The sequence below is a fragment of the Eimeria necatrix genome, genomic scaffold (assembly GCF_000499385.1).
Source record: "Eimeria necatrix Houghton genomic scaffold, Enh_scaff237, whole genome shotgun sequence".
NCBI classification, from domain to species: Eukaryota; Apicomplexa; class Conoidasida; order Eucoccidiorida; family Eimeriidae; genus Eimeria; species Eimeria necatrix.
The window spans coordinates 32,324-45,880 of NW_013655196.1; the positions used below are offsets into that span (position 1 = coordinate 32,324).

General features: G+C 47.1%; 1 protein-coding gene across 1 annotated transcript; it reads right to left on the reverse strand.

The window, feature by feature from the left end:
* Window positions 1-7,182: 7,182 nt before the first annotated feature.
* ENH_00032350 (hypothetical protein) lies at window positions 7,183-7,655 on the reverse strand (the record flags this gene model as incomplete). The annotated part of the gene is made up of 2 exons (XM_013584948.1): window positions 7,183-7,382; window positions 7,442-7,655. 2 exons carry the CDS (start codon window positions 7,653-7,655, stop codon window positions 7,183-7,185), a joined length of 414 nt encoding a protein of 137 aa, XP_013440402.1.
* Between the last annotated feature and the right edge of the window lie 5,902 nt (window positions 7,656-13,557).

Consider the following 13,557-nt stretch of genomic DNA (forward strand, 5'->3'; position numbering starts at 1 on the left):
TTTCATGCAGTGGTTTTTGTTTTGCATACTTTCAACTACCAAGCTGCGGATGATGTCGCACACCCAATGTTTGCGCGCTCACCATACCTCGCGCCAAAGGCATTGACTATACGTTTTTTCCGTCCTTTGTTCAGTGAAGATGTTTCAATAGGGACTGCAGGAGTACGACTATGACGAAGTACATCTGTCGCAACAAATGCACAGCTTAAAGCTTATACCTTGCCAGAACTTGCAAATGCATGTCGGCAACGCAATTGCCTTTTGTTTCAACATTCCATCCACTCAGGAGAGATTCCCCGCTTCTGTGCGTTCATACCTTTCTTCATAGTTTTCTACAGTTTCATCTCAGCGAAGCTAACGCCAGATGCTAGGCTGCATTTGCAACGCCACAAAACACAAATTGTCACACTCTGTTTACTCCTTTGTCATGCATGCAACAGAGTGCTTCCCTTTTTCACACACGTGCCACGCAGAAAGGCGAGTCAATCGCATGAGGCATCATACCTACGGATTGACAGTGTTCTTCCCCGTTTGTTGACCAAAATTCTCCGTCAAAAGCGAAGAACTTGTTCCAAACAATAGCTAAAACCCCATTCTTCCAACGCGAAGAAGGTCCAGAGTTCGGACGGCATGATTCGCTCATGCAGAGTAGTGTTTACACACATATGAGTCTCACAGTATCATTACAGCTGGAGTTCTGCATGCCGTAGCCCGTCAAAAATCCGTCTTCCCGTTCATTCAGCATTTAGACAGTATCATACGTATATTACTGAGCCCTGCCATTCCGCAACAGCTTCGCCATATGTGACAATGGCCACAACCACTCCAACAAGGAGGATCAAGTCTTTGCGGGCAAGTTGGCGTCTCCATTAGCGCCCCTTTTTCCATCGCCGCATTGGAATAAGTTGCCAATTCGCTCATTTAACGAAACACTTCCGAAGCCTACAGTACGTTCGTTAGTTCCGACACCCACGTTGGAGCAGCATATGTCATAAGGCAGCAATACTAAACTGTGGACCTACTCTCTGTGCCGCTGCCTGAGGACGTAATTGCGGTACGGCGGGTGAGTAAGCATTGCCGCTATGCGCCCACTACTTCGTCTCGCCAGCAAGAGAGAGCCTTTTGAAAACTCGATGCTGGTTGAGCAACACAAACATTCTGCTGCCCACCTGAACAAAGATCGGCACGATCTCCTTCGTGAAGTGCGTTCGCTACGCGGTCAACCCACTGAACAGCACCGATTTATGTGTCCAGCGTATTCTTCACCCGATGCGCAGGTCGGCTACGCTGTACTCATTTTCGTCAGGCCAACAAAGGTTATGAGACAGAGCAAATCTACGCAGGCCAGCTGGAGAAACATCGTTACTCTACTGTCACTCAGCGTCGGCGTATATAAAACCTCGTAGCGTGTATAGGAATACACGTGTATTCAGAGTGGCTTTTCTAGCAAGCAAATTTCTGGTCTGTTGTTCATCCAGGTTTCTTCACACCTTTGCGAAGCTGAAGAAAATAAAGCAGCTTTTCACACATCAGTAGCAGGAGCGACGCTCCACAACAGCATCTTGCCCGAATAGGCTTGATCGAAACAAAGCCAAGTCTTAACTTTCTAGCATGTTCCTGTCCTTCAATATTCCATACGGTATCGCTTTACTCAGCAGGAATGATCTCAGTCAGGTGTTTCTCATGTCATCCAGATATTCTGCAGGTGCGTTTAAACCTCCATGCCTGTACTCAGCTTTTAAAAAGTCATGAAGGAACCTATTCTGCTTATTCTCTGTAAATGTCACTCTCTTACTTGTTTCGTTGGCATCGGCACTCAAAAGTGGAGATATGCGCCGTCATCCACGGTTCACGCGAATCCATGTGGACGCGCAGGCCAGCAGCACTTTTCTACAAACGCCACAGAGCAGCACTTTAAAAGTTTTGCGGCAGGAAGATGCCAATCAGCTGCCAGCAACTAAGCGTTCCCATTCCTACGCAGCTCGTATTTTTTAGAATGTTGCGCATGGCACACCACTTCTGAGGGCCAGCATTATAAAGCGTGCATTTTTGGGAGCCTCGCATTTCTCGATATCAAGAGTTTTGCAATTTCGACAAATGCAACTGTAAAGGGATTAGCTTTTGGGCATGACTCCTGCTTACTATCACCTATGAGGGTTTCCATAAAGTCGAAACGCCTATGAGTTGTTGCTTTCCACAGCTACATCAGTTGAGCCTTTAATCAGCTCCAGACCAGCTTGTCAAATCTCGCTAACGAAAAATGCACGGTTTTGGGCCATCAGAAGTGAGGGAGTTATGCCCTGCATTACACCTGTCTTCCTCTTTGTCTGAGCTCTCTTTATCGCGACCAAATCAGCCATGCGACAACCACACAAGAAAAGGTTAGTGAGACCTAGGAGGCTGTCTTGCAGCAATCTCCACCCTCATCTGAAACGCTCACTGGAGTCATCTTCAACGCGCTGTTTCGGAACATCTCCCGCCCGCTCTGCTTGTGCTTCACACAGAGGATGTAGAAGGCTCACAGTGTGCCTCCTTGCTCCCTTCATACAACCTAGGTAAGTTTCAACGCCCGGCTCCGTACCAAGTCATGCGGAGGTGCATAACCGTACATATGTCACGCAACAAGTGTCGTTGTCGTGCAATTGCATCCCCCTTTTACACGCTATAAAAAAATTGATGGAGTTTTAGTCCATACTCTAAGCATAAAACAACTGAAAGCTTCTGCTAAGCTGCATCCCGTGACGCCATTTCGCCCGATGTGAGCTCCCCAGTCTGCGCACGTAGCCTTCTTAGCCTACAGCCTGCGTTTCGGTACATACACATGTCGAACGCCCACTTTGTTTTGCCGGCGTACGCACGCTTCGTGAACATCTACCACATATCTACAATGTTCACTGCCCAGGAGAATGCATGCGGCTCAGGCTGAGTCAGCTGAAGCATCGGGCATTTTTGCTTCAAATCAACTTCATTTAGAGCCACATATTAGTTTTAACAAAAGTTGCGCCTCGAAGTCTTGGTTATCAAGACCTCAAGGATAACTCACAGCACAACTGGGCGGGACACGCATGGGGCCACCTTGTAGTCGTCTTGCCATCATTTCCGATGTTGCGCTGCTTTGAATCATTCGAAAACACGCTACTACCAGATAGACTGTAACTAGAACAGCTGCGACAATGCCAAGAAGCAGAAGTGATGATCCGTGCCTCTGCGACTGTGGCAACCAGGGAGTTTTTGGTGTTCGCATGCTGAAATCTCCGGCTGGAAATGACGTTTGGCGTTCATGTTGAAGTGATAACCCCAAGTGAACGGGAAGGCCTACAGAATCCAGATTCAGTTTTGGAGCAAATGGCTGTTCCTCAGCGCCATTTCCAATGACCAAAACCACAGCCCACTGAGCTAAAAGAAATTTCACCTTCATTAGGTAACGAAGGGCTTTTCTGAGGCGCATCTTTAGCTACAGGGCAACTGGCACGTTATTGTCTTTCCTGTGATGCTGGAGACTCAACAGTAAGGACTCCCGAATAGCCTTACAAGTGACCGCTAAGAATTGACTGCAGTTCAGATGATAACTCTGCAGCTTCCTCAAGTGTGAAGAAAAGCAAGGAGACTTGTCAGCAGAGGTGGCTTCTTTTTCATTACACCAGTGGGCTTTACCGCATTACAGCCCCATGCGGAGGCGGACTGGATCTGTGACCACATGTGCAAGGCAAAATGAACAATATCCTCGATATCTTTCGTGACAGCATCTCTGTAAAATTTTTAATGAATTGTGTTTTGCACTGTTTTCAACCATCTGCATTGCTTGCGGTCATGGCAGCAATGCTATTAATTCCCTTTTGTTTGACATTGCTGTGGCGTGGTTAGATCCTTCCTCCATGCGTTGATTTTCATGGATACGGGAAGCACGACCCACAACTAAAGTCGCTGTTCTGGCCATTTTAGTATGAAACACTGCATATTTGGCCCCTTTATTTCAGTAACGGCATTAACGAAGCCGGGAAATGGTATTAAGTGCCAGGCCATTTGGTGACCAGCAACGTTATTTTGAGAGTACGTGCCTTCTGGGTCTGCTGACCAAGAATGCAAAGTAAGGCCGGTAAAGCCGCCCATTAGCAGTCGCCACATTGAAAAAGATTGTGTATCGCTATAAGAGTTCAATGGCATGTGTAGAAGGCTGCATGTGATTGAACGCTCAATAGGTAGCTGGCTTGCTGCCAGTCCGTCGTACGATAGTCTGCTTGAAATAAACCATCATGTCAAGCGCCGCTCTTGCCCAGCTCATGGGAAGGTCAGAAGTAGTCGTAAACAAGATGTGCCCTTATTATTGGCTGAAACCCAACGAGTTCATGTGGTTGCCCGTTCGGCGGTGGCTGACCACTGCTGAAAATGCCTGGAGCGCCATTCTGCCAGAGCCAAATCGAAGGCGGCATGCAGAATCGGCGAAAATTGATGAACACGCATGTTGATATGACAGTAACTCGAGACGTTAGTGTCATGACTACCATAGTACCCCTATGATTTCGTAGCACGGAGTATTGTAAGAAGGTAATTGGTGTCGCCAGCAGTGAATTGACGCGCTGTTGAAGCTTCTACACACGAGCACTGCACGTTTGCGCCGCATTTAGGTGTGTCAAGAAGGTGCACCGCAGAACATAGAACGCTCAGGAGAGCAATACACCGGAGTCCGGGTGCCATTATGCTTTTTTAAAGGCGATGAAACTCCTCCGCAGGCGAGCAAACCCCTTAAAAACACGAAGCTTCAGGGCTCTCGGTCCCTGCAGTTGAAAAACGTGATATCTGGCTAAAATCATGAGAATCCGGACTTAGTGGCTGCTCAGCTGTCAGGAGAGCTCACAGTAGTTGCCGCTGTAGGCCATGATGCGTTGTGCACAGCGGGAGCCAACTCCAGTTCACATATTTCCCTTGTCACAAGTGACAAGGGAAATATGTCGACCCCATATACTGACTTTGCACGGCTACCTGCTAAGATTCTGCAGTAAGGCCCATTAGCGGATTCGCATGAGGAATCCAGCACTGCTCGGAAATATCGTCGATTAGATAGTGATTGCTGGCCTTTTTCCTTGGCCGTTGTCTCAAAAATTAATTCCTCAGTTCACAGAGCTTACGAGCTCGCCTTAGCCGTAGTCTCGATAAAAAGGAGGCCCTGCACGGAATATTGTTTGGAATGATGTGTGGTGTGATATAGGCTTGACGAGAGGCTAGGCATGTTTTGCATCATGCGTCATTCCGTATAATTATTAGGCGCTCGATGCAATTCAAAACTAACGTATCATTTGTGTTAGATATACTTTGAACAAGATTTACCGAAGGTGAAGACTAAGCGAATCTTCCACAATTCGTGTGCAATGACTCCAGATGGAGCTGTGCTTGTGATTTTTTATTTGTATAGAGCATTTTTTGTTTTCGTCTATACTCAAGCGATATTTCGGCTCATTCTGAAGTATTTTCAAGGCAATTCGTGGTGCGTTTGGGATAGAACTTCTAAGCTGAACACAGAAGGCTTTACTACATCGGCGAACACTGTCCATGTTAAACGCAAGTTCACAGCGCACAACTTGGTATTCTGCAATAGCGGCAAGCTGTGGGGCGAGCGCACTATTTCTTTTGCAAGTTGCTCCCCTTGCTCCAACTGAGCGATAACGGCACACCGCAAAGGTAATCTTCTGCAGTTCACACACAGCAAAGGTATGGTCTTTTGCACTTTACTGCATCTCGGCAGGAAATGCTTACTTAGTCGCGTTCGCACAAACCATAGGACCCTCTGACGAGTCAAGCATCAGGCTTGAAAACCCAACATTCCCCAGTATTAGACCCCTCATGAGCTCATGATTATAACTGGGTGCCCCGCTATCAGTTTTAAATGCAGTGCAGAGGTTTTTATTGCTGAGAGTGACAGAGAATGCACGGTTGAGTAGCACTGCCTCGTGTTTGAGGCTTTCCTTCGGCGGATTCTTTGTTATCGAGGTGCTGGCCCAGTAGGTGGAAACGCACTCACTCGTGGCAAGTGTTGGTGGACCTATGACAAGAAAGCCACGGACTCCAAAGTGAAACGACTGAAACAATTAGCGGCGGAGGCAACAAGCCTAAATTCGTGAGCTTTCCAACAACGAAGGCTAATCGTCCAATCTAATAGCCGTCGTCACTGTTGCGCACATTGCTCTTCATACCCAAAGGATTAGCAGATATGTGTTGCAAGAGAAATTTACGGAGTAAATGGTATGCGTGGAAATCCAGTAAAACTAGTCAGTTGGAGTTTCTCTGGTGAGTATTTGGGTATTGTTTGGTTGTTTTAGTTGTTGGAGACTCCAAAGTACAAACAAACGAACTTAAACGCTTACTAAAATCTAAAAATCTGGTAAATGAATTAAAGAGATTAAATGTCCTCCGATATTCACCTCACTGGTGCTGCGTACATCTGCGGTTGAGGCTAGCACCAGGCTCTCCCATAGCTGTGTCCCAACACCAAAACAGGTTCATGCTATGGTTTCTTTATCCTTTATTACAGAATAATTTCGCACCAAGTGTGGGTGTAAGCTTTCACCATTAGGCGTCCACGAAAAATACTTTGTACCGGGCTGGGATTCGGGTTCGGATTCGGCCGACGGCTGCGATTTCCGTAGCGCTCCCATATGAACCGTTAGCAATACCTGAAAATGAAGAAGGAGCCTACCGAGTATATACGGCTAAAAATATTGTCTGTGCGTTTTTTGAGAATGTCGAAGGGATATTGCGTCGCTCGCTTTCGCACCCATTTCTCAGGAACCGTCGCGGTCCCCAATCTCGCGACCTACACTGAGTATCTTCGTAGTTTCAACAGTGTGTCGCGTATAACACTCGAATGACAAAATTTCTTGGCATATCAGCTAAAATTCTTTTCAGCTTCCAGTTTTTCTCTTGCGGTGGTTTGCAGAGGCTGAGTTGGAGTGTCGTTTGCGCTGTTAGCCCTTCGTGTCAACGACACTGACAATCTCCTTAAAGAAATCTTTGCTTGCTGGGTTTCGGAGTTGGACTTTGCCGCCTCGAGCAAAAGGTTTAAAAGGGGGATGTGAGGGAGCTCTAACCCCTATTGCTCGCCCGGCTGTTGGGCTAACCGTCTTCACGCGTCTGTATAAGCCCATGGTGTTAATACCGAGTGTGTGTGTATGCTGTATTGGTGTTCTATTAGTTCATTAGTGTTTCATGCAACTCATGTGGAGGCACGAGAGCGGCCTCCTCCTCTTGCTCGGCTCGTGCCATTATCTGCCATGTGAAAACCCCAAAAGCAATGGCTCTGGCGGATACAGTCAGTGCTAATTTCGCACTGTATAAACCACGCTGTGCCTTCATTGAGTCCCATGTCGTGTGTAAGCACTCTTGTTTTCCTGTGCAATACACCCAAGGGACCCATATACTAATGCTTCCACTGGCACTTTGTTCCCACGTTTCTCGTAAAACGTCTCAAGGCTTTGATACTTTTCTTCATTGTGGAGACGTGCTGCGCCAAACGAGTTTTTCTGGTAGTCCTCATACACAATAGCTACATCAGCTATCGTGCTTTGCTTCCGCTTCTCTTCCCTGAGTATGATGTCCGGCATTAGTAGGGTCTCCTTATCCGCTGGGCTGCTATCTATTTGCAAGGTCTTCTCCTGATTCATCGCGCTGCGCTTGAGTGCTGTTGTAATCCTCCCCAGGGCCTTGTTATGCAGTTTTTGATTTTGCTGTCAAGGCTGTGAGGACAGTGGTTGAGCACATGCGCAAGTGTTTCGGGATCTGCAGTGCAGCGGCGACAGCGAGATACCTTAGAAGCTTTAATCTTCTAAAGGTATACTCTCGTGGGAAGTTGTGCAGAGCGTGCTCTTAATGCAAAGACGACCTCCTCCGGCTTTAGCCGTTTTCGTCCCCGCAAGAAAGCGTTGCTAGCTGCTGTTTGGTAGGCCACGGATTTCCCTTGGTCTACCTTGTTCTTCCACACCTCACGCCGTTGCCCTGCCATGTGTTGCTGGATACTCCTATTGAGGTGCTGCTGGTCTAGATCCGAGCCCTCTGCCGCCTTCAGCAGGTGGCTGCCGTCACTCCCAGTCTCGATTCGCGTTTTGCTAACCGAGAGACTTCCTGGAAGCTCTGACCAGAGGCTTCTAATGCCCACCTTCTTGCTTCTTCTCTTGAGGTAGCCTTTAGGTCTCGGGCAAGAGAAGCCTTATGCAGGCAGAAAAGTGGGCCTCTCCACGATTTTGCCTTTGGAGTGTTGTCTGCTCACTCCAGTGATATAAAACGCTATTAAGACAAAGCATTACCGAGCTTCCCAGCTTCTGCTCTAGGAGGCAGAGGGTTAACGAATCTTACGTCTGTGCCGCCGTGCCTGCAGCAATAATACCCCCACAGTTCAAAACTAAACCTGACAGTGCTATCTCTACTGATGTGCATACTCAGTCATGGAAACCTGTCAGTTTGGACCTACTTCGATGAGTAGAAATGGGCTGCACCCGCGGCGAGTAGCATAGCGCTGGGAGGTGAGTCTGGTGTGTGTGGACGACCAGAGGAGCTAGAATAACCCCTATAACGGAAGTGTGAATTCGCGTTGAAATACTGTCTTGTAATTATGTAGAGTGATAAGTTCTGCTCTCGCGCTCAAGCGCAGCGCCGCGTTGTCTCGAGCTGCTAGGGCTTTGTCTATTCGCTGGAGCACCAGCCTCGTGTATACCCTTCTCCACAACCTGCCGCCCCTTGTAGCTGGTATCTCCTGTATGTTAATCTCGCTCTGTCTTCATATATTCCTAGAATTACTTTCAGCACCAATCTGCCTTCATATATTCTTAAAACTTCTTTAAGACCCGCTGGTCCCACAGGATGACGCACTGGAAGTCACAGCCACCACCTGTTAAGAAACTGGTTATTAAGCTTTTTAGCATTTGAATAGAATTAAAGTGTCATGCCGCAAATACTATAAGATTGAGAAGTAGCACCGTGTATCTGACTTGGTCTGTAGCTTGCCCAGTGCACAGACACTACAACGGGCTCCCATGAAGCCTCTAGAGGCTAACAATAGGAAAAGCAAGTGACTTGTTAAATTAGTCAAGCCTAAACTGAAGATAAGGCTTTGGGGCCCTGACCGCCCTGCAGTCAGCCTAGGGCTTTTGGATGGCCGAGGTGCCAGCGAGGGGCTGTAGCGATGACCCGATGATGTAGCGGGTTAGAGATAGTGCATATCTTTGAGCTGATATGCAGACCCAGGGGTAATTTGGGTTTTTAGATGCCATTTCCCAAGGTATAGTCATTCGAGTGCACCCATTGGCGAAGTCCACGATCCGCAATCCCACGTAGCACAGCTATGACAGGGCAGCGTACTACAGTTTGTGCAGCGTCTTAGCTGCGGAGCGAAAAGCTCCCCTTGCTGGAAAAAACGAGCACTTCGTTTATTGTGATACTTCTGTGGGTAATATTATGAATACTTAGCCGGAAAAGTACCCCAGATCGGGCAGTCTAACTTAGCCTGGTGGCTTTGGCTTTCTTGCCCACTGGTGGAAAGCGCGGTCTCCGCTAAATCTTAGATATTTAACAATGAACAAAACTCGTAGTCGCGCTTCATCACGGTCTTTCTTGAAATATGGGGCAAGGGACACCTTAACATTTATAACTGAAACCCCGTCGCTGCTTGTGAGTTTCCTCCCCGGGCGTAAGGGTTACTTTGTCTTGCTGCTTTAACGAGGAGACACCTAAAAGAGTCAGTTTAACGCCGGATTTAACAGACCAGAATGCTTCGAGACCCGCGGCCCTGCATGAAATAAGAAATCAGCAAATGACATATCTCATCAGGCCAGCGAGAGAAAGCCAAAGAGAAACGACTGACTAGCATGCCTGTTCTTTCTGCTCCTTCCTTCAATGCATGTAGCGCCTCATGCGACTTTTGCTAGGTTATTTCAAATTCTGCTTTCACGCTGCTCACGTTTCAGACTCTGAGCCGTGGCATCGCTCAAATATGTCATAGTCGCTATCACTTACTGCACTCTATCAGCAAGATAAAAGGCGCCAATTTCATAAATGAAGAATGACAGCTTTGGAAATGGGTATGCTTACTGCTTGTCTCATGGCTCTCCTGTTATCCAAGATACTAACTCCCAAAGGATGTTGGCGCCCTGCTGTATCGGAGGTTAAACTCAACATTCAACTAACACAAAACCAACACAAGTGTACTCTTTCCATGTTTTTTGCTTTTAGTTTTCACTATATTTTTTGTCGCAACCAGGGCAACCAGACCACGAATGATCAAGGCAGCCTCCACTCTTACATTCGATTGAGTAGTCAGCGCCCGCTCCACAGGATTTTGTGTGAACGAAACGGGGAAGCCACTTGCCTAAATCCGGGAGAAAGATGCTTGTTTTATCCACTTTTCACCACAGTATCCCTGTTTGTTCTGGCAGCTGACCTATCAGGTTGTTAGGATGCAACATGTTATGTATGAATTAGCTCACGATATTTTGCGATATCTGTAATTGTCGATATAGAAAGAATGCGGTGGTTGGCCTCGCTTCCCTATATCGTTTAGTGACGTGCTCAGCACGAAAACGTCCAGCGCCCCCGCAGTGTGAGACCAGAAGCTGTCCTTCTCATCTTCGGGTACGCCTCTGCTTGGGTACGTCTGGTACTGGGTACGCATCTGTTTTCGCCTCATTACACGCGCCACGGGTAGAGTATGAAGAAACATGTATCGCGCAATGTCTAGGTTCTCAATAATATGACAAACCGTTGTGTTTCTGTGAAATAATGTTTGACGGTGCAAGCTCAACAACACATGAGAGACTGCACATGCAAAATGCATTTATTTGGAGGCTCCGTATATCCTTAAAAAGCAACAATGCTTTGTGAAGAGATATTATCGAACACTTATTTTTGAACGCATCAACAGCTTTCCTTCGTAGGCCGCCAACCTTGCGGCGGCATACTACTACTAGTTGAATTATGCATGATTCTGTCAGGCTTGGGCAGCTTGCCATTAAATATTGATTTTGTATTTCTTGTGCTAAGAGGGCGTAGACCAGCCACCAACTCATTGTGTGCTCCTTAGAATAATAGCTTTAAAGGCAGAGATGCCAGCAATAGGGTGGTTGAAAATTGGAGCCAAACCGCAAGGGGGAAACTAACGTCTCCGCTGGCCACCAGATTAAATGTATCTGGGGTTTTGTTTATGCTATCAACGCTTTGAATGCAGTGCCAAACTGGCTGAATGCGGGGATCTGAAGTGTTCACAGTCAGCACACCATAGACAAATAGTACTTCACCCCGTCACCCAACCAGGTTTTGTACGCAGTTATTGGCTTTACTATGTTTATCTGTGAGTCCAAGAAGAGCCCCTTTGTGTTGCGTTATTATGTTGGTGGCAGCAAGTTGTTGCTTGTCCCCTTTCAGGTACCTTAACCATAATTTTTCTCTGGAGTGTACACTAAGATTTGGTGCTTGTTTTCAGGGTAGGACGTATGTGAATTTCAGTAGAACCTTTCTCGTAATGTCGCTCTTCTGAAAAATATGCATCCTTGTGTCATCTTTATCTTCACTTCTTTCATGCGCCAAGTGCGCCTAGCTGTTCAGGCGCTATACTAAATGCTATCCACCCCAAACTAGACTCAAAAAGGCAAAATAAGTGCAGAAGACACTAAATGTGTATAACTAAATCACATCCGCCTCATTTAGCAGAACACACCACAGAAGCCAAATCAAGCCACAATTTTTGCTGTCAGAAGAAGCGGTGCAGCTGCAGGCCACAGTTGGCCCCAAGATTTTCGATTTCGGCATAATTCATAAAACTGCGGACTACAATAATGTGAGTTCGGTTCCTTCCTAGTTAATGCTTGTCTCTCTAATTGCGACTCGGTTTTGTTCCATCCCAACAGTTTACAGTGCCTTCTACACGGCGCACAAAAAAAAAACTATAGGCATACAGCCTACACTATCTATATTTATCGTTAGCGATTTCAGACAGAGAAAATGCTTCGCACAGTAGCAATACAGAGTGGTGGAAAAGTGCGAATGGCGCTGTATTTCCCTTACTTTAGGTTAGCTGCTACGCAGCTAGATCTCTCACATAGGCAACAACCAAAAATTAGCTCCGGCAAAATGTTGTTTCACTGTCTGTGAAGCTACGGCAGTTTTGCTAGCGAATCGCATCGGTTACGGAGTCAATAACAAAGTCTTCAGCATGGTACGTGCCTCCAATGAAGCAGGATTTCATAAAATACGGGATGTAGGTCGGTCTAGTTTCTAAAGAAGTCGCTCTTCCTGCCGCGCACTCTTATGCAAAACTAAGTCTTCGGTGCGCCGAAGCCGCCACTGCAGCATTTGCAGTGGATTGCGGGCGACACTCGAAATTTGGGGATAGATAACGTCGAAACAGGAAACATACCACCTAGACCTGAAGCAATGTCGGCCACAGGTTGCAGCTGATTAGACGATATAAGTTCGGGAGCACGGTATGCCGGAAAATATTTATGAGTGAGTCTGTCTGGTCTGCAATGGCAAAGCTTGAGTTTTTCTCTGGGAACATTTTTAGCAGCGCCAAACCAGATTTATTTTTGTGGCAACTTCGCAACTTCTGCGAGCAGCGAATTCCTGTCTATGAAGCTATTCACGGCGGCACAGCCAGACCTGCTGGTCCACAAACAACGCGTGCCGCTTGCTGCAAAAAGCGAGGCCATCATGAATAAGCTGACGAGACATTCTTACTAACCTTACGACTGAACCACCGGGCATTCAGGTCATCAGTTTGTGCAAAAGAACCACCGGGCATTCAGGTCATCAGTTTGTGCAAAGTCTAGTTTGAAATTCACGCTAACAAGCATGCGTACTTGTTTATTAACGCTATGCGTAAATCCACCTAACATGCTTGCTGCACACACGCAGCATCCACGAGGTGCTCTAGCAACGCTGAGAAGAGGCACGGAGTGCAACAAAAGATCACGACCTTTCGTTGCAACGCGTGTCAGTGCTCTGCATTTGCTTTTCGACGACAATGGGGGAGCAATTTCTGCAAGCAGCCTGACGTGCTCTTCGACTCTAAATTCATCTCTCGCTGTAGGCTACAGGACCTACTAGGTTACCTGAAGTCGTAGGGACGCTGTGTTGCTGTGCAAGCTTTCAATTTTGCAGCCTTTCGTAGCAAGCAGCCTCGCGACGCTAAGCTACGAACGTTGCTCAGTGCAGCGACGCGGCGATTCAGGTCAATTAGTAGCTTGCCGCGTGGTACGTGACTGCGCGTTGTGGCAGTGCTGTTAGGACGTCCCAACTCAACTGCACAGGAAAAACAAGGAAACTTTGTGGCCTACATCCTGTAGCAAAACCATCATTTTCAAAAGAAAGTGGAATATTCAGTTCTACCTGTATGAAACTCGTGCAACCACCGCAAGGCAGAATCACATGTATTTCTCCGAGTAATCTACTCCTGTGTGGGACAGTTTGCCAAGTCTGCACTGCCATATCGGTGCCTCCCCGCTTCAACTCGTGCTGAGACAGGCTCACAAAGCCGTGCACAGCTCAAGCAAAATTATGCTTTATCTGAAAACTAGTCAT